The 22,286-nt window shown below is 44.1% G+C and overlaps 1 protein-coding gene across 1 annotated transcript in view; it reads right to left on the minus strand.

The window, feature by feature from the left end:
• Nucleotides 1–3,294: 3,294 nt before the first annotated feature.
• LOC146854130 (interferon-induced protein with tetratricopeptide repeats 5-like) overlaps nt 3,295–22,286 on the minus strand; it is a 45,855-nt gene continuing 26,863 nt past the window's right edge. The window contains exon 2 of the mRNA XM_085651899.1: nt 3,295–6,202. Within this exon, the coding sequence (XP_085508025.1) occupies nt 4,897–6,198 (1,302 nt within the window). The 5' untranslated portion in view covers nt 6,199–6,202 and the 3' untranslated portion in view covers nt 3,295–4,896. The remainder of the gene's footprint in view (nt 6,203–22,286) is intronic.

Consider the following 22,286-nt stretch of genomic DNA (forward strand, 5'->3'; position numbering starts at 1 on the left):
AGAGCTAGGGTTCACAAACTAGAGCTAGGCACTTTGCCAAAAAAGAGTCATTTTTCACTGCGAAATTGAGGTGTGACCATATTGCGTTTTGCACCGTTTCCTGTCGCGGACACGAGGCCAACCCACACAAGTGAGGTACCATTTTTCTCGGAAGACTTTGGGGAAGGTGGAGTGGTTGGAAATGTGTGGATCCACGCAGATTCCAGAACTTTCCACCACAGAAATGTGGGGGAAATTTGGGTTTTTTTACATTTGTTTAGGTTTGCAAGGGATTCTGGGTAACAGAACCTGGTGGGAGGGAGCTACGTCACCCCATACTGGATTTCCCTGGGTGTCTAGTTTTCAAAAATGTATAGGTTTGCTATGTTATCCTAGGTGCCGGCAGACCTATGGTTAAAAAACGACAGCTAGGCACTTTCCCAAAAAAGGGTCATTTTTCACTGCGAAATTGAGGTGTGACCACGTTGCGTTTTGCGCCATTTCCTGTTGCGGGCACTAGGCTGACCCACACATGTGAGGTACCATTTTTCTCAGAAGACTATGGGGAATGCGCGTTGGGTGGAAATTTGTGGATCCACGCAGATTCTAGAACTTTCCACCACAGAAATGTGCTGGAAATTTGTTTTTTTTGGACAATTTTTTAGGTTTGCAAGCGATTCTGGGTAACAGACCCTGGTGGGAGGCAGTTAAGTCACCCCATCCTGGATTCCCCTAGGTATCTAGTTTCCAAAAATGTATAGGTTTGCTAGGTTTCCCTAGGTGCTGGCCGAGCTAGGGTTAAAAAACTACAGCTAGGCACTTTGCCAAACAAGGGTCATTTTTCACTGCGAAATTGAGGTGTGACCACGTTGCGTTTTGCGCCGTTTCCTGTCGCGGGCACTAGGCCGAAGCACACATGTGAGGTACCACTTTTCTCTTAAGACTTTGGGGAACGCGGGGTGGGTGGAAATTTGTGGATCCACGCAGATTCCAGAACTTTCCACCACATAAATGTGGGGAAAATGTGTTTTTTTGGACATTTCTTTTAGGTTTCCAAGGGATTCTGGGTAACAGACTCTGGTGGGAGGCAATCGAGTCACCCTATCCTGGATTTCCCTGGGTGTCTAGTTTTCAAAAATATATAGGTTTGCTAGGTTTGCCTAGGTGCCGGCAGAGCTAGGGTTAAAAAACGACAGCAAGGCACTTTGCCAAAAAAGGGTCATTTTTCTCTGGGAAATTGAGGTGTGACCACGTTGCGTTTTACGCCGTTTCCTGTCACGCGCACTAGGCCGAACCACACATGTGAGGTACCACTTTTCTCGTAAGACTTTGGGGAACGCGAGGTGGGTGGAAATTTGTGGATGTGGAGCTCGCATTGAGTCTATTGCCCACTTTATGTTTGCTTGCCCCGTATACAGACACATAAGAAGCAAGTGGTTAAAACCTGTCTGTATATTGTTGGGCTCAAGAAACTATCTGTCTGTTTTACTTGTCCTTAGGACAGATACTTCCTCCCACACTGTGATCTGTGGGGTGGCTAAATACCTGGGATGTGCATGAGTGCTACGTTCAAAGCTTTTTGACACCAAATAATATGGATTAGGCCTACATGAACTGCTTTGTACTATATTGTTGTATATCACTTTTTTATGATACTCAAATTTTAGGGGTTTATTCACATTTTTCTTTTATTTGTTTTATAAAATGAATTTTATCTTTTTAACTATCAAATTGTAATGAATTGTCACTGTTAGGTCTATGTCAAATTGCTTTCTTGAACTGTTTAAGGATTGATTCTGCTTTTATGATATATTTTTCTATCGAATAAAGCATATTGATTGATTGATTGATTTTATTCCCAATTTCGAAAATGTGCAAATATGTACTGTTTCTAAACTCTATAATTTGTTCCCATTTCAGAAATACATAGGTGTCTTTCATACCGATTTTTCCATGTATATATTTTCCCACAATAATTGCTATATACCCGGAACATAATAAAAAACCATTGCCAATTGCTGCTCAGTTTTTGGCTCTGGGTTCGTCGGGTTCTTGGTGAACCTACAAGTCCTATATATCCCCACAACCAGGAAGATCCAGCAGATGTAACGGTATATTGCTTTCAAAGAGCTGTCATAATTAGAAGAAGTTACAGGTGAAAACGTTGACACAAAAGGCTGTTTTTTTCAACCAATTTTCAATTTTTCCTATATTTAACTGTTAGTTTCTATAAAGAAACCTTGATGGATCTACACAAATGACCCCTTGCTGAATTCAGAATTGTGTCTACTTTTCTAAAATGTATAGCTTTCTAGGATCCATTATTACTTTCACACCCATTTCTACCATTCACTGGAAGGAGGTTGAAAGCACGAAAAATAGCAAAAATAGGCTATGTCCCAGAAAAATGCCAAAACTGTGTAAAAAATGTTGGTTTTCTGACAAATGTCTGTCATTCCCTAAAAGCTGGGAAAATGGTGATTTCAGCCCCACAAACCCTTTTTTGATAACAATTACAAGGAAAAACCCAGATGCTTTCATTTGCAGCCCGTTTTTCCAATTTTTCCCCCAAAAAACAAAATGTTGCTATATTTTGGCTACATTCTGGGACCCTCCAGGGGAATCCTCAAACCCTGGGTACCTTTAGAATCCCAAAGATGTTGGAAGAAAAGGACGCAAATTTGGCGTGGATACGTTATGTGGTCAAAAGGTTACAGGGGCCTAAGCACGCACTGCTCCAAATAGCAAACAAAAGGCTTAGCACATGGGGGGGGGGAAAGGCCTAGCAGCGAAGGGGTTAAGAGTTAAGAGGATTTTAGTTTATTAATCTAACATGCTTCAGTTATGGATTAACTTTTTTATGTTGCATCTGTTTAATTGTATGTCTAAATAGCAGACACATTGACCTAAGCTTTTAATATAATTTAGTTAATGCTATTTGACATCCTTCATGCTAAACCCATCAGAGCACTGTACTATAACATTGTATATATATAGAATTACAAATCACACAACAATCAAATACAACCTCTCATAGATGTGGCTTTTCAAAACTTCCATTGTCACCATAGAACATTTTTGTCCTCAGAAATTCAGAGTGAATTAATATGAGTTTCCACAAGTGTAATGTTCTCATTGTATCCACTTGTATAATAATATAATTTGTGCTGCATATTTTTCAATGGCATGTATTGTTTCTCATTCAACCCATTAATATTTTAAATATTTTATCATTTCTGTATGTTTTATGTTGTAGCTGAGGGACCTATTCATAAAAGAACCTGGAAACATACTCAGATTGGACGAAGCTGGTAATATGATTGTGTTTCTGACTTTATTGACAATTTTCAAAGACTTCCAGGAGTACTTATGGTAACCTGTGACTGTCACAGATTCGCAGAAGACACACAATTGATGGAGGGAATGCAAAACAAATCAAAACATTCATCCCCAGTCAAGAGATCTGGGTTAAATCCATCATTCTTTTGCTCACCATGCCACCCCAGTTTAGGCCTGGCCATATGCAAATCAGTCTTTGCCCTGTCCCTCATGGTAACAGGCCAGGCCGAACTGCCAAGCCAGGTCCTCCCTGGATTGGAAGCAAGCATCCAAGGACTGTTTCGGGGTTTTATCCCTCATCAGCCAGGATAGCTTAAATCCAGTGGCACAGTGAGCCCGGAACTCACGTCTGGGCATTGCCGGCACACTTAGGGCAAGAAATCAAAAGACACACAGATTTGGGCAAGTTTTCACATGGGCAAACCTTTTCACATATAAACACGCTATTCTGAAAATGTCAACTTTATTTATTTATTTATTTGTTCCTCCCACCGGGAAAGTAATTGTCCTGTGGAGATGATATAGGATTTCTTGTACACCCCTGCCAATTTTGGGATGTTCACTCCCCTTTCCACCCAGAAAATCTATTCACTCCTGTCCTCGATATTCAGAATGGGAAGCTACCAGTAGAGCACTTGTAAAAGGGTTGTGAATAGCAGAAACCCATACCTTGTGGATGTTCACCAGGTGTGTCCTCAAAGACTTGCCCACCAACAAGCCCCTGTAAACGGATTTGTTGACACAGAAATTCTAGCACACTGGCTTCCTGTGGGCCTGTAATTAATAAATAATAAATTAACCTGTTAGCGCACCAAAGTACAACTTAGGTGCACAAATACATTGTGTATTGGGCTCTGTGCCATTAGATCACACTAGATATAAGAAACAAGGGCACCCAAAGGAAATCGGTCAGGGACCTTGGGAACTAATTTGTTACTAGAGACAGGGGTCCCTGAAAAATTGGAGATTATTAGTACAATGAATATAGCCTCAATCAGTGCTATATTTATGCCAGTATCCAGCCGGACAAAGGCGCATTTTAATGTATACAATATTAAAATAAAGGTACATACATTGCAAGTCAAATGACAGTGGGATACAAGCCTGTATCCTAGGACTTACATATCATACAAACAGTGGAGTACAAAAAAGGCTCAGGCATTTTCGTGGTTGTTTCATTCAGTAAATACTTAAATGGCGAAACAACTACTTAGTTGTTTCGCCATTTAAGTATTTACTGAATGAAACAACCACGAAACTGCCTTTTTTGTACTTTTTAATATTGTATACATTAAAATGCGCCTTTGTCCGGCTGGATACTGGCATAAATATAGCACTGATTGAGGCTATAGTCATTGTACTAATACTATTAGATCACACTAGATCACCTTCTCAATCAGGCCTATTCTCATTGGTCTAGTATTGCAGAAAAGATTTTTTCTGCTCTATTTATCCATGGTTTTGGTTTTTTTATCCTAGGAAGTATCCATTTAGAATTCAATTGCATGCAGTCTATTCTGATGCTGCTATAACTAACTCTTCTCTACTTTGTTGTTCCTACAAAATATCTCTTCCTTTCTAGGTCTCTTGGAGAAGTTGTGAGAGATTCCTGGCCTCTTCTGTTCTGCCATCTCGCTCAAACCGTTGAACTATCTTTAACAGCTCAGATTTACATTGATTTCCGCTCTTTGTTTCACTAGATATTATGAAGCCCTCTACAAATATTTTAACTGCATCATTTAGCAAATCTTTCTTATAGAGTAGAAATCGCCCGAAGCTGTCATAAAAAGCTTGTTGACATTTCTCACTGGCATTAGGGAGCTCCCTCTTCAGATTCTCATATATCTCCTGCTGGTAGGTCAGTTGGTTATTCAACCCATATGTTTCTGCTAAGCCAAGTTTTGCAAAGATACAAAGTGGATCCAATTGAATGGCACGTTTGTAAGCCTGGATCCCTGCTGCTATAGCATTTTCTGATGGCAAAATGTGTGCATGTATATTCTTCATTAGTAGTGTCTGATAGAAATAGCCCAAGTCTCTATGAAGAAGGTTATTTTCATTGATGGAAATGGCTTGCTCTAGAATGTCACGGTATCTTTTTAAGTTTTTTGGTAGAAAGACGTGTGCCACATTCCTCAAGACATCAGGATTGCGACTGTTCTGCACCACATCTTCGGCAAGTTTTTGTGCTTGACCGAAGTCTGAATTCTTAAGCAGCAGAGCCAGGTAGGCCCTACACTCATAATTGATTGGCTCTTGGTGGATGATTTCCTTAAGTTTGGAAATAGCTTCTTTTTCTTTCAGTTCTCTACCTGCACCGTAGCGTGTGGCCACTGCATAAAGTGCTATAGCCAGCCCAGCACAGTATTCCACGTTTTCGGGGTTTTCTGACAATGCTGCCTTGAAACTGCTTGCTGCCCGCTCTCCGTATCGAAAACCAATTGCCATTAGGGACCAACCAATGATTCCACTAAGCTCAGGAATAGTTGCTGTAGATTGAGAGGGCTGAGAAAGGTACTGACTGATTGTGTCATATTTGTCGAGGTATTGCTCTACCATTTCATAGTCGCACAAATGATAGTAGATCCAGGCATAGTTACCAGAGATGACCAACTTAGACCCTATCATGTTGGCTTGTTGACCTTCTCCCAAAAGCTCTTCAGCTGTCTTAAGACTTTCAAGGGCCTCCTGGTATCTTCCTTCCCGCTGGTGTATATAGGCCTGCAGCGCGTAAAAGGTGGAATGGTTGTTGTAAGGCGTGTGTTGAAGTCTGTTGTTGAGAGCTTGTTTCATGTGTCTTATATCAATTTTGTCTTGCTCCTCGTCAAGACTCCAAGTAAAGTGACACTGAGTGTTCTCCAGTCTCTCCTTTAAAGACATGATTCTGCAATGAAAAGAGGGTCAGGGAGAACATGTTATACATCTCTCACTTCTTGAGAACAATCAGCTCAACTTGTCAGCTTTGCAGTGCTTCATTTCTTTTCCACAACCTGTGTGCAACATTATTTTTGCCTTCAAGTATGCGAATGTGTTTGTGTGTATGAGAGTGGGTTTTGAGAAGAAGGCTTGGTTCAGTTGCTTGGGGCAGTGGCAGGTGGTGAACTTTGAAACAGATGTGGGGGCGGGGCATATACCTGACACAATTGTATGGCGCTATTGAGGAATATGAGTTAAAGTGAATTGGGAGTTGGGGGAATCTGGGGGCCCTCTGTCTGAGAAAATGTTAAAAGAAAGAAAAATTTGAGACAAATTATGCATTCTACTTCACACCTTCACAAATAAATTGATTAAAAATCAATGCGTATCCAGGCAGTAATAATAGAACATTAATGGAATATTCCAAAACATCAAGGAAACTCAAGACTATCTAGGGGTGTTTGGAGGTTTCCCTCTATGAGAGAGCAAAATATTTGGCCCAGCCAGTGCCTTTTAGTACATAACATCCCAAACACAGTGACCATAACACAATTTTTTCACATAATCTGTGTTTGCCAATTCTTCAAATATATGAAGAATGAATGAATGAATGAATAAACAGGATGGAATTTATATTCTGCGCACATAAAAAGCAGCTACTTCTGGAAGGAAGTGTCTTCACTCAAAGTCTCTTGAAGGATCATGAAACCTCATACATCCTTTTATCCTCCCCTGCCTAGCCCTTGAACTTCACCAGTCACATTGGTAAGTACTATTGTTCTCCATTGAGCGTGTTAAAAGTAAGTTATAAGGTGGTAATTCTTTGTGAAACAATTATGGGCTGGAGTCAAGGGGGCTGGGGATGATGAGGGGAATAATAGTTGTGTGGTGGTGACATCTGGCAGTAGGGGGTGACTAGTTCAAGTAAGCCCCAGATTCCCCCATTGCAGGCACATACGCTTCTTTTCTTTATTTAAGGCTTTATCTTTAAGCAGATTGCAGGCAAAGAGCAGGAGTTGGTGCAGGACATTTAATTGGTTTGGGACTTCCCACTATGAGCTTATATGAATAATACTTTACTTGAAAGGGGAAAAATTGAAAAATTAGGTTACACAGAGCATGCAATTACAGGGTTTATACAGAATAGTGTCCCATGGGTTAGACATCTTTTTAAGAGGCTCAGGCACTCAAGCAGAGCAAAGAATCAGCATATGTTTACAGCGCAATTTGTACACATGGTGTGACAGAAATTGAAATCCCTAATTTCACTTTTTTGTTAAAGTTTGATTCCTGACAAGCCACATGTATGCCAAATAACTCATTTTTAATGAAGATGGTTCTTGCTCAGTACAAAATGCAGATACACTCGTGCCATTTTTACATTATCACCCCTCTGAACACCTATTAGTATTCTGGTTACTGATTTTGCTCCCTACAGTGACACTGATTAGCTTTCAACATGTTACCTTCTGAAGGCACCTCTCATAAAGGCGAGTAAAGATGTGAGGCCCCTCATGACCTTAAGCAGTCTTGGCCATCTTCCTACAGTCTGGTGTGGCGTAGTGGGTGGAAAATGATGGACTGGAACACAACCCGAGTGACTAACAATGGACATTTGCAAGCATTCCACCATCACCTTTGTGTTTTATTCAGTGTTAGATACTAAGTGCTATAGCTGTGCCAGGACACGGGTCCTATGCTCCTCGTGCCACTGGACTCAAACTATAACTTGCTGACGAGGTGCACTAGGTCAAATTTGGTATAATGTTGCTTGTGCTGTTGTTTAGAATGAACATGGGATGGCAGCTTGAATGGGACTGTTCCTATTGAAGCATGATTAATGCTCATTTGCATACCTCCGGTCCCATCCTTGAAAGTTTCTACCCTAATTGGGATCAACTCAAACTTCAGAATAAGGGAATTAGAAGTGACCATGTAGCAGCCTAATCACTTCACACTGGGGTCTGAATGAGAACCCAGGCAAGCCATAAACATTTCCTAAAATTGGTTCACCAGAGATGTTTACTACTCTGACACAATTCCACATTTCCTCCCCCTATGTACCTCCATCTCAGCCATGATGTTTGTGCTGAGGTTGCAATTAGAGTGATTAGTCAGAGAACAATAGCAACTTTCTGTCTCCTGACAACTCAGACAGCCTCCATGGCATACAGAGAGCAGGAATGGAGCAGACATCACCAGTCTGCCATAAAGGTAAGAGAAGGGCCATAGTAAATAGATAGAAGAAGGTGCTTTTGTTGGGTCAGGACACTGAAAAAGGTTTTCATCTATGTGTAGAATGCAGCAGAATGTGTTTAACCTCAATGCAGACCATAGCAAAAGTTGTTTGGCTCATTTACAGCACAATGCAACCACAACAGTCCTGTATCCTCCACTGAGATATAAAACCTCCATCTTCCACTGTCACAGAGCCCGTCATGTGACTCTCCCTCCACTGTTCCAAATTCCTGACAGTTTTGCTTTAGGTTGGGTCAGGATAGAAGTGTGGAGGATGTTTGGTGCTACGACAGTTCAATCAATACATAGATTCATTAGCTAAGATGGCTAGAAGATGCTAGGGAAAGGAGGATGGTGAGTCATAAATGCTGTGATCGGAAGAGGGTAACCTGTGAGATGAAGGGTGAAGTAGGGCACAGCTAATCTGACAGGTTTTGTGGAGTAGGAGTGAGGAAAAATTGAGACAGGACAGGGACTGAATATTGGAAGAATGAGTAAAAGGTGCTGAAGAGGGTTGATTCTGATGTTTGGAAAAGAAGAATGGTGAGAGGAAGTCTGGGAGGAGATGTCTGAGAATTAGTATGAAGATGATGTCTTATCCTCATCCTTCATCAAAGTCCTCTCTGGAGAAGCTCTCCTGCCCCTGCTCACAATCGTCAATGCCTTCTGCACGCAAGGCATCTTCCTGGCTCGCCAGACATACCAGACCCTCCTTCTTCTAAGGATATCCATACTATACCCTGAAGACCTCGCCAGTTTATGGCCTAATACTAACCTACCCTCCATCATCATGATCATTGCAAAAGCAGTCTATGTTCAACTCCATGATTATATCAACACCACCCAACCCTCTACACAGCTACCAATTCTGCTCCAGATGATGCTGCAGCATGGAGACAGTTATGTCAGAAACCTTTTATATCTGTCAGAGAAAAAAAAGCTCTACCCACTGAAATTGCTCAGTGTCTCAGCCACTTTTAACACCTTCCTCCAGCCCACCCACTTCCTTGCCCTGACGTCTCAAAAGTGATTCACTGACAACGTACGTCAGTGGTTTGCCTCCAACTATGAAACCAACACCAGCTTATTCACATGTATATCTCTGGGTCCAAGAGCCTCCCTGTCACCTTCTTAGTCTCCCCAGGATTCATCTCATCCCTCATCTTCTTCAACCTTAGCATGCAGCCCTTTGAACTCCATTCACTGATAAAAGGACTTACATTTTGCAACATGCCAATGTCACACGACTCCATTTAAAAGTCTCATCCCTCCAGACATTCATCACCTCAGGAACTGCTTGTATTTCATCCAGAGCTTAAGGGCCAGCTTTAACTTGAAGTTTAACATCACCAAAATAGAATTTCTATTATTTGTCAAAAACAAAAAAGCAACAACTAATTCAAATCTAGCTCAGAAATGTGGACAATGACTTCACCCTCAAGGAAAAAACACTAGACAGCCAGGTGCCACCTTTCTATTCAAAAAAGGAATACTGTTCCTCACAGAAAGTGCCTTCATAACTTCCTTCCTTCTCTAGTATCTTGATGGGGTAAACATTGTACTCCTCAATCTCCCAGAATCCTCACTGGCCCTTTGTGGGGCATCCTGGACTCAGCAGCATGTCTCATCAAGTGTCTCCCTTTCTAATGGACTTCCACTTGTTAACCTTGCCGGCCCACATCATTAGCATCAACAAATCCATCATGACCAGCACCCCGCTTATCTTACTGACAAACTCTTCATCTCTGGTGGTTCATGGCGTGCCCTCTGCCAAGACACCATCAGATTGGAGATGAAAAAGTATGCACAAGAAAATCAGACATTCTTCATTTGTGCACCCAGAATCTGCAAAGAAATTACTGTATACATCAAGACTGCCCGACTCTTCTCGTACTTCAAAAAGAGACGAAGTCACCCCTTTTTAAAAGAGCACTACATCACAATGATGTAACAACCCACTTCTGCTCTAAGAACCTACCAGCCCTTTCAATGACTTGTGGACTGTGTCATTGCCTTCGACTCAGCAAAGCACCATTCGGTTCCCTTTCAGCAAAGTTCTCATTTTCAAATGCACATGCAATCAATCAATCAGGATTTATAAAGCACAGCTAATTATCTGATAGCGTATTAAGGAGCTTGCATGTTCCAGAGGCTTATTCCAACAGCCAGGTGTTAGGGGCCATTTGGAATTCTGGAAGTGAGGTGATGGTCCGGAGGTGAGTGGGTAGGCTGTTCCACATCTTTGCTGCTATGTGGAAGAAGGAGAGTCCTCCACTTCTGCTTCAGTAGATGCGAGGTGTATGGGCAAGTGAAAGGGAGGCGCAGTGTAGTCTTTGCAATGGTTGGTGGAAGTTCAGGTGGTTGTTAATGTAGGCAGGTCCTTGGTTGTGTAGAGCTTTGTATGTCAAGAGCTTGAATTGGCATCTCTTTTGTACAGGGAGCCAGTGGAGTTTCCTGAGGTGGGGTGTGATGTGGGTTCGCAGGGGAAGGCCGAGGATGAATTGGGCTGTGGCGTTCTGTACGGTCGAAAGACTCTCTACCAGGTGTGCTGTGATTTCTATGTAGAGGGCATTGTCGTAGTTCAGTCAGTTGGTGATGAGGGCTTGTGTCACGGTGCATCTTGTATGGAGGGGTAGCCACTTGAAGATGTCATGTAGCATGCACAGAGTAAGGTAGCAGGCAGAGCAGATGGCGTTGATCTGTGATTTCATGGTGAGCTTGTTGTCAATGATGATTCCAAGGTTTCTGGTGTGGTTGTAGAGAGTGGGTGTGGGGCCAAGGTCTGATGGCCACCAGGAGTCGTTCCATGTGTTGCTGCTGTTACATATACATACCTACATACATACATACATAAATACATGCAGAGAAGTATAGAGCAATCGTCCAGGAAGTCAGGAAAGATGATCAATAGGGCAGTCGAAAATGATGGGGAATTTATAGGCTTTTTGGAGAGAGTACAGTTTTAGAATAGTGATGGGGAGGGCAGATGGGTGGCACAGGTGAAATAGGTAGAGCTTGATGTTTAACCAGAAGAAGGCTTGGGCAGAGGCTTAATGAGGTGCTCAAGCAATGGAAGATGGAGGTGAGATTGGGATATTGAGAAAGTAAGGATCACTGGGAAAGTGGCAGGGCAAGAGGAGGGCTGAAAAGAGTGGGAAACCGAAAAGGCTTAAACCACTTCAAAGTTGTAGAGAATGTACTGTACAAAAGTCAATGAAACAACATAAAGCGTTGAAGAGGGCAATGTTTTTACGGAGCTGGGTAGAGCAGCACAGGTTAGAGAAATAGCTAAAGAAAATATCTTCACAGTGTGTCTGGCATGGTAGTCAGGTTTCGCCCACCTATTTAGATATCTTCTAGTCTCTGGCAGCCAACTCCCCGAAATACTTCCAGAGTTCAAACACTTGATGGGTCAGAATAGAGTATCATTGGTGGATTGAAATATTTCACAAAATAAATGTTTTGATACCAAGAGAAATTAGTGAGAGCTAAGCTTATACGGAAAGCTTCTATCCCAATCATCTCCAAGTTGGAACACTAAAGTTCCATAGCATATTCAAACAATTGCTTGCACTCCAAATCTAGTAGTTGTGGTAAAGTGGTACATTAGTAGGTGTAGGTAGGGAACTACCACTAGTAATAAGGCCAAAATCGCAACATAAGGTCCATTCAAGGTCTCAATAAATTATTCCCTTGCTCAACCTTGGGTAGCTGGCAATGAGCAGGCAACCTTAACTTAGGAGACAGGTGTGGAATTCATTTAAAAACACCAATATATGAAATAAGTAAGACACAGCACAGACATAGAAAATAACAAAATCCAATGTATGGTATTGGAGATATGATTTTTTAAAGAGTAAATGTTTTCTAGTGCCTTAAAACAAAAAGCACCAACTTGGGACATCTGGTCGCGCTTGACCGGGACAAGGTCAAAGTTTGAGGCCGACCGAAATGGAGCGGGAGGACTCTATCTAGCTTTTATCTTCACACTTGGTTGTTTTTATGAAGCTTTTTCTCTCACCATCAAGCAAGGCACCTCTTCAGGCCGGGATCTGAGTAGACAATGGTGGCTTGGTTCAGCGTGAGGCCGAGGTGAAATCCTGAAACTCTCGTCGACAACAGGAGCTCCTGAGCATTCAGCTGGACGAACATGAAATCTAGGCTGGGTCGCAATTTGACCTCAGTGGCTTCACTCTTGCAGACAGGTCGGTCAACCTATAGAGCTTTTTCTAAAAAGGTTCCTTTTTGGGTTCAAAGTGTCCAAAAAACCAATCTAAGGGTCTAGAAACCCTAAGATGGTCCTTGAGATGTTGGGACTGTTTCCCACAATGCTACTGGCCATATCCTCAAAAGTCCACTGTAGGCTGCCCCACTGGGTTCTTTCTGGTGGAGATGATGCAGGTGGAGCTCTTTTTAACCTGTTGCTTTCAGGGAAGTCCACTTCACTTTTAGAAGCAAAGCAAAGTCCTTAGGGCTGTAGTTCCACAGTGTGCAGCAGGTGCAGTCATCCAGAGTGCAATCCTTTGGGGTGGAGGCCTAGGTTCCAACAGGGCAGTCCTTCTTTTTCTTGTTTCAAGCAGGGATCTAAGTTGCTGGGCAGGTCTCCCAGTTTAATCCAGTGTTCTTGGGTGACTAGCATGGGGTCATCCCTGACCAATGGTGTGCAGGGTGCCACCCTCAGGTGACCACTTCCGCCACAAAAAATAACAGATGAAGGACGGAATGCTGACCCAATCAAGCATTCACCCCAGTCATGGATCTGTGCCTTTTGCTTTTGTCGCACTAAGTGGGAAAGGTATGTGCAGACAGGGACCCCGATGCTCACTGCACCACTGGATTCAAGCTAGCCTGGTTCATGAGGGGTGATGCCCCAACACTGGTCCCAAGATGCTTGTTTCTGGTCCAGGGAGGGCCTGGCTTGGCAGTTAGGACTGGACTGTTCCCATGAGAAACAGGGTCAAGACTGATTTGCATTTGGCTGGGTCTAAACTGGGGTGGCCTGGTAAGCAAACGAACAATAGATTAAACCCAGATTTTTGTGACTGTGGGTGAATGATTGCATTGTTCAGCATTCCGTCCATCAATTGTTCCTTTTGCATTTGTCGCCCTAAGAGTTATGGGTATGCTTAAATATGGGTCCCGTGCTCACTGCGCCACTGGGTTCAAGCTAATCTGGCTGATGAGAGGTGGCACTCCGAAACCGGTCCCAGGATGCTTGTTACTGGTCCAGGGAGGAACTGGCTTGGCAGTTCCGGCTGGTCTGTTCCCATCAGGAATGTGCCCAAGACTGATTTGCATATGGCTGGGTCCAAACTGGGGTGGCGTGGTTAGCAAAAGAACGATTGATTAAACCTAGATCTTTGGGATTGGGGGTGAATGTTTGCATTGTTCAGCATTCCGTCCACCAATTGTTCCTTTTACTGTTATCTGAATTAGCACGAAAATATGAAATAGATCTTACCAAAAATGTACATTTGCATCGAAGCTATAGGGTCCACTTGTACGATCTAGCCATAGAAAACATGAGGGTTTAAGGAACGTGTTTGCACATTTTGGAACTAGTTAAATGCATTTGCAAATGGAGTAAAACTGAAAATTAGAGATCAAATGGACAAAGAAGCATGAAAAGAAAAAGAGAAGTAACCATTGCGGGAAAGTAAGATGAAGGAGATGAGGGAGAAGTGACAGCTTAGCAGCTTAGCAGGAGGAACGTATGTACGTGTTTTTAGTAGTCAAGGTGATTTGGTAGCATTCACAAATAATTTTCTAAAAATTGAGAGACAAGCCAGTGCAGTGGAATACACAAGTAAAATTATTCATAAAAATTTCAAAGGTGTTGTGGACAGATCTGAATATGTTTTTTGATATTGTGATGCCTGTTGATTTATGGGCTGAGTGCAAAACTGTGGCACAATGGGAAAAAGAGGAACCAGCGAGGGTGACAAGGACAAATACACCATCTCCTGTGGTGATTGAGAAGTATGAAGCAGTGATTCCCGAAAGATATGCTTTGGTTTAAGATTAAAAGAACTACCCATGAGCCAAAGGAGACTGCTCATGAGTATTATGAAAAATTGTTGCAAGTGTTTCAGCAGCACAGTGGATGTGAATATCCTGAAGAGAGGGATATAAGAATGTGTATCCCAATTTGTTTTAGAACTGAAACCTCTTCTCTGCTGCTGCCGTGGACCCTGCGTACTAAGCTGCTGCTTGTTCTGCTTCTGCCCACTCCTCGCCGGACCCGCTTCGCGGGTCCCGCTTCGTAGCGCTTGCAAAGTGCGCTGGACTTAGGGGAGGGGCTGCTTTGCTCCAGAGAATCCTTGTGGGGTGTGTGTTGCTGAGGCAGGGCTGGGAGCCGTGGATCAGGGACTCCAACTCCCAGGAGTCCCTGTGTGCCTCACCCGTTCCACCTGGGCCGCTCTCCCTGCCTGACCCGCCCCCTTACAGTGGTATCAAAAGCTGCACCTGGACCTTTGATGCTGGGACGCTCTGCTGCTGCCGTGGACCCTGCGTACTGACCTGCTGCTTGTTCTGCTTCTGCCCAGTCCTCACCGGACCCGCTTCGCGGGTCCCGCTTCGTAGCGCTTGCAAAGTACGCTGGACTTAGGGGAGGGGCTGCTTTGCTCCAGAGAATCCTTGTGGGGTGTGTGTTGCTGAGGCAGGGCTGCGAGCGGTGGATCAGGGACTCCAACTCCCAGGAGTCCCTGTGTGCCTCACCCGTTCCACCTGGGCCGCTCTCCCTGCCTGACCCGCCCCCTTACAGTGGTATCAAAAGCTGCACCTGGACCTTTGATGCTGGGATGCTCTGCTGCTGCCGTGGACCCTGCGTACTGACCTGCTGCTTGTTCTGCTTCTGCTCACTCCTCGCCGGAGCCGCTTCGCGGGTCCCGCTTCGTAGCGCTTGCAAAGTGCGCTGGACTTAGGGGAGATGCTGCTTTGCTCCAGAGAATCCTTGTGGGGTGTGTGTTGCTGAGGCAGGGCTGCGAGCGGTGGATCAGGGACTCCAACTCCCAGGAGTCCCTGTGTGCCTCATCCGTTCCACCTGGGCCGCTCTCCCTGCCTGACCCGCCCCTTTCCCTCCTCATTTTAGCTGGATTACTCACCGCTGCGCGGGAGCGCGCGGGGGAGCGCCCAGGGCCAAGCCCGGGCAAAGGGCGGGCCCTCTGTGGCCAGAGGAGGTCGGGCCCGGCCCCGTCTCTGACACGTTGGTTAGGTTGTTTTCTACCTATTGTAGCTCCGAAGGTGCATTATGGCTCTGAGTCCAACAACAGGCTCAACATTGACAGCAGGGGGGCTGAGTAGAGGGACTCTGGACGGTTATTTTGCAAGGGCTCCCGTAGATTGTGACAAGGAGCGCATATTAGCTGAGCGCCGAGCTGAGCGCCGGCGCTCGATTGAATCCATTAAAGGCAGTCTTCTGCCTATAGATACCCTGCAGATAGCTCCTCCAGCCCTCACGAGTAATGTTAGTATAATTGAGGACCCTGATATATCCCACCTAGATAGTACCCCTATGCTCTTTGGCGAAAAATCTCCTACACCTGTTTTGCCTGCAATCCCCCCTATTAACACTTCGCATTCAGCTAATGACCTAATCATAGATGAAGCGGAAATACATCCCGAGCCTTGCCTACAAGGTGCAGAGTCAACTCACAAAAATAAAACTAGGAGGAAAGAGGTACCTAAGTTGTGGGGTCTGCCACAAAGTAAAAGGAGGAAGAGGGGGGTTGAGCCACCCAAATCTAAATTAAGTCATGCTGACTTTGGTAAAACCTCAAAATCATGACCACTAACCACAGACAAATTGGTAGTTATGTCCACCCCCCAAATCTCCCTCCAAACGAGGTATCACCTACTGATTTGTTAGGTGGTATGGAGAAACTCATTAGATCTCTTATTCTCCCGTTAGAACAAACACTAACTAGGTTGGAGCAAAGACTGGGGACCCTTGAGCAGGCTATTGGTATTAATACTGAATTAATAAAGGGTTTAGGGAAAACGGTATTGCCTCCCTCGACCTCGGCAGTTCCTTCTAATACTAATCTCAATAGGGAGTCATCTAACATTATTGAACCTACTACCAGTATAAAGCAGAGGGTACCTATACCAAAACCCATACAACCACCGGTGCAGAATGCTGATAGAGTGGCCAAGAGGGTACATAGTATTTCCCACTCAGGTAACGACCAAGGAAGAAGGAGTAGTCATAGGGGGCGCCCAGTCGAACTCCCTCCGGAAGCAGTACCATATGTGGTGGTCCTCACTGGAGTTCCGGCACTAGTGGAAGGCAAAAGGGAGGGATACTTCCAACTAAAACATAAAGTCATGCATTGGCTTGGTCAGAATAGACCACTTCCTCGTAATCTTAATGGTGAGATCATGTATGTCCGGCGTCTCCCTTGGTTAGGAAGTAGACCTAAGGATCTACAGGGGGACATTATTGTTGTTAATTTTAGAGACCAAGAAACTGTTAGATTTATTCTAAGTTGGCCCCCGGGTGAGGGTAACAACTCCATTATTCCCTATGATCTAATTTACTTTTATCCAAGATCTTTGGTGGGTCCTCCTTTGAATTCAGTGGTCTCTGCCTACAATCAACCAAATTTCCATTCTATACCTACCGACAACTGGTCTGTTCACTATAGATCTCATCTATCGGCCCCTATTAGAGAGTGCGGGTGGGACATTATTCCGCCTGGGCATTTTAGACCTAGATGGACTGATCCTATGGGCTCACTGACCCCTTTGGAGGTGACAAATAGATTTAATGTTTTGTCGGGCTTGAACGACTGCGACTGACAGTCGGGGCCTCTTGGGAACTTTATGCTTAGTTTCATGGATATTGGGGCACCAACTGACTATGATACTAGGCTTAATTCCCTGGCATTTAACCAGACTCCAGGTGACATTCAACTTGCTGACGGATCTATGCTAGGTAGCGGAAAAGTGGAAAAGGAGACTACGAATCTGAATCCTATTAGTACACCTTCTGTTTTGGGGGGCAGTGATCCGCCCGAACAAGGCTTGGTCGGCTCCAAGGGGGTCCTGAACTTAAATGTTACTACTGAAGCTCCTGGTCTGGGAGACGGGGCATCTCCTGAGAATCATCCGGACAGCTCAGAAATTAAAATTCTTTCCTGGAATGTGGCAGGACTGAAGAATAAGTTGCCTATACCAGATTGGGGTTCATTTATTTCATCATATGACATATGCATGATGCAAGAAACCTGGGTGGTAAATGAAAGTTCATTTCCTGGTTTTGCTATTTTTGAAATCTTAGAGACTTCAAGTGGTAAAGGAAGACCATCAGGTGGATTGTCTATCTGGGTTGGTACACACCTGGGTGTCCAGGCAACGCTCATTGACACCAACTCTCTTGATGTCCAGTGTGTTTTATTAACCTCGTTATGTAGGCAAAGAATAGCTTTGATTAATGTTTATTCAAGGCCAGTTAAGTGGGGTTTGGAATCTGAGGCTATTAAAACTTTGCTAGGTTTGCTATTGATGTTTGACTCCTCCACTGTTATAATCCTGTGCGGAGACTTCAACTGTCATTTTGAGCCTCTTATTGACCCGTCTTTGGGTGACTCTGATGAGGTCGATTCGTCTTGCTCTATTCCGGATCCTATGATGCCCATAGTTAAGGTTTGGACCCCTCTCGTTTTGCAACTACAGTCGTTGGTACTGACCACCTCATTGCGTGCTTGCAATGGGAGGCTGGAGCCTGACAGGCCTGGTAGAAATACCTTTAACCGTCAAAACCAGTCTTCTGTGATTGACTATGTCTTCATGGAAGCCAGGCATTGGGATAGGTTGCTGGAATTCAGGGTTGTTGACAGGCATGACAGCGACCACAATGCGCTGATTTTATCCCTCAAACCAGGGAGTTTTGGGCTAAATAAGACACCACCTGCTCAAGTTAGAACTGTATCATCTTTAATAATTTCCAATTGTAGGCGTAGGGTTAAATGGCCTAATTTGCAAGACTCCCCATGTAAACTTGCAAAATTGTATGAAATTGCGTCTCCGTTTATTGCGGAAATGGGGGGATCTGAGTCTGGGGGCAGGGCTCTAGATATACATAATCAGTTGGTGGCCGCACTGAAGGATGTCCTGTGCCCGGTGATGAGGACTAGTCAGTTGCGAACAAAGAAGCACCCGTGGTTCAATGCCCAATGTCGTAAAGCTAAGAAAGCGTTGCTGTTAGCTCTAAAAACCAAAGATGCGGGCTTCATTAGGGTTCAACGTAGCTTGTACAAGAATATAATTGGGAATGCTAAGAGGGAACGGGAGGCCTTTATGTGGGGGGAACTGGGTGCAGCACTCTCAGCTAGGGATTTCAAATTATTTTGGTCAATTGTTGCTGTTTGGCCGCATGGTTCCAATGCTGAGCCTGGCCCGAATATTGCCCCGGAATTGTGGAAAAATCACTTCAGTGGTTTATATGGAATTCTTGAGACTGATACCACAAGGTGTGTAAACTTGGAATCAATCCCAAATAACCTTGAGTCTGATGATTTAGTGGGGAAGTCTGGATTCTCTAAGCACGGCGGCTTGGCTGAATCCTTTACCCTTAAGGAAGTGGAGGCAGCCATAGTTAAGCTCTTACCTAATAAAGCCCCTGGGCTGGATAAACTGCCAGGGGATCTTTATCGAACCCAGCCTAAAATCTGGGCTCCTTATCTTGTTGTGTTGTTTAATGGGGTCTTGCAGGGCGCAGATGTGCCACCTCCCTGGTTAGGTGCTGAGATCGTCCCAGTTTACAAAAAGGGTTGCCCCCTCACCCCTTCTAACTATAGACCTATTAGCTTGATCGACACCTCACAAAAGCTAATGGGGAGGATTATTCTTGATAGGATCCTTGGGTGGGTAGAGGAGAACAACATCTTATCTACATACCAGGCAGGCTTTAGAACCGGTATATCCACCATAGACCAAATATTTCGCCTGCAGGTACTTTATTGGAAGGCAGCTAAGGTGGAGGGTGGGAGCCTCTACCTTGTGTTTGTGGATCTACGGGCTGCCTTCGACTTAGTTCCTCAAGCGAAACTATGGAAAGTGCTGGCAGCTTTAGGTCTCCCTTCTTACTTGTTGTCTATCCTGTCTAGGTTACACACCAACAACTACGCTCAGGTTAGGTGTGGCAGGCAAGGCGATCTTACAGATCAATTTCCTGTTAAAAAAGGGGTCCGCCAAGGGTGCGTATTGGCCCCCACGCTATTCAGTCTGTACATTAATGGTCTTGTTGACCATTTGAATGGCGTGGCAGACAACGACGCCCCCAAATTGGCCACAGGAAAGGTACCCACTCTGATGTTTGCTGAAGACACATTGTTGCTGTCTAAAACATCATCGGGTATCCAGAAAGTACTTAATGGCTTTGTGGAGTTCTGTGAGCAGCGAGGACTGGAAATTAATTTGGGAAAAACCAAATTTATGATATTTAACCCCCCGAAGCAGACACGCCCTAATCCGGCGTTAAATGGCACTCCCCTAGAGAGGGTTGAGACATTTGTCTATTTGGGTGTTACCCTCACTGAAAATTTTTTGTGGAATTCCCAGATTATCAAGTCGGCATTAAAGCTCTCACAGCTAGTGGGGGGGATCAGTAAGGTATTAAAGGGGTCAACTTTTAAACCAGTGTCCCCGGCGCTGGAAATCTATTGTCGCCAAGCCAGACCTGCAGTGATCTATGGGGCTGAGCTTTGGGGGCACAAACAATTATTGTCCCTTTCTAGGGTGGAACAAGCTTTTTGAGGAACTTGGTGGGTTTGCCAGCTAGTACACCTTTGATACCACTTAGAATGGACCTTGGTATGGACCCTATTGAGGAAACTGTCAGTGCAAGACCAGTTATGTACTGGAAGAGGCTCTGGTCAGTCCCAGAGCTGGCCCCCTTTAGAACTGAACTAGCCGAGATATGGCTCTCTCTCAAACATAAGAAGATCCCTTGGCTGGTGTACATTAGGGCCGAAAGCATCAGGCTGGGCACCCCGGACTTGTGGGAAATGCCAGACACCTTTTGTCCTAGGGTACCCAAGCGAGAACTCCATGAGTTGATACGTAGGCAGAATTTTCAAACCCTTTTGAGCTCTGCAACCCTGGGTAGGTTGACCACTGAGTTCCTCTTGGTGAAACTGGATTTTAGGATGGAGGATTTTATGGACGCAATTGAACCCCCGTTGGCCAGGAAGTTGTATCTCCAGTTAAGGCATGGCACTTTGCCTATTAGGGCATTTACCAATAAATGGGCAAGGACTAATAATTAAATTTGCCCTGCCTGCGACTATAAAACTGAGAACATATCTCATGTCTTGTTCTTTTGTCCTGCTTATTCAGCGATCAGAAAATGCTGGCTGACTCCAATCTGCAAGAACCTTAAATTTCTCAATTTTTCCCAAGCCTGTAGAACATTAACCTATGATACCCACCCCCCTATTGTATTTGCAGTATCTCGTTATCTTATAGGTATGTGGCGTAGGAGACAATCATTTTTCACCTGATATTTGTGCTATGAAATTATTTTAATCTTAAATTCTTTTGTGGTTGATAACACTTAGTTTAATCTTCTTCTAATGTTCTATGTCTATTTAATGTATTATTCATATGTGCTGTTTTTGTATTTGCACTTTTATGGTCTTTTGACCGCAATAAAGTTATCAACTGACTAACTGACTGAGAATATCCTGAAGAGAGGGATATAAGAATTTGTGTATCCCAATTTGTTTTAGAACTGAAAGCAGAGATATGCTCACCTATAACTTAAAGTGTGATCTGCTGGCAGAACAAATCGGTTGATGAGATCCTGTGTTATGCAAAATATTGCAGTGATGAATTAGACATGAAACAGAAGAGAATCAAAGAGAAATTTATGTTAGCACAGACGAAGCTGGCTCAGAAAGGTTTCCAGAAGTCTTTTTTTGCCAGAAATCAAGGAAATATGCAAGGTGCTGCAGTTCCACGGGTTGGTGTTCAGGGAAATCAAGGAGGACTAAATGTGTCACAGGATAGAAGTAGAGTTGTTCTTGTGGGTACAGGTTATGGAACAGATATTGCCACTATGAAAAAGATCACCCTGTGTCATATATTTGTCATAGAATTTGACATTGGAAGAGGGAATGTTGATATAATTCTGATAATGTTGGTAGAAATGTTCAAATGCAGAAAGGTATCAAAATCCAGAATGTGCCTACACAACAGATGCAAATGCCTATGCAGGGATAGATTACAATGATTACAAATAGAAGAGGGATAATAACACTACGTGAAGGTGGATGAGTGTAAGGGAAATGCACCAAATTAGTAAAACTGCCCTCACACACAGCAAGCTGTGTCATGCTTCATCATAGGGCTGCTAACACACCTCCGCGTCAACCAAACACTGGAGGTGGAGCAATAGGGAGAGGGAAGACAATACAACATACAGTGTAAGATCACAGGTGAGAAGAAAGTGCAGAGAAAGTGATATAAAACTGGTATCAGGGAGTCCTTGTCATAATTTTAATATTAGGTACCCTGTCCAGGTTTAAAACAAAAAATGTGGATGCTGGGTTGGGGAGCTTAGAATGAGATGCCAACCCCTCCACTCTGCAAAAGCGTCAACATGTTTCAGCTGGCAAAACTAATACCCCGGCTTTCCTCAGGACTCTCAACACTGTGATCCCTAGGTGCGCACCCTACCTCCTTTAAATCCAGAAGTAAAGGGGATGTCACCTTACCGAGTCAGTGCTCGGTTGAAAAAGTAGTGGAGCCCCTCGCTCTTGGAGAGTAACCCCTGATTGAGCCTAACCATGTATTGTTTGTGGATGGCTCAT

The sequence above is a fragment of the Triturus cristatus genome, chromosome 4_1 (genome assembly GCF_964204655.1).
Source record: "Triturus cristatus chromosome 4_1, aTriCri1.1, whole genome shotgun sequence".
NCBI lineage: Eukaryota > Metazoa > Chordata > Amphibia > Caudata > Salamandridae > Triturus > Triturus cristatus.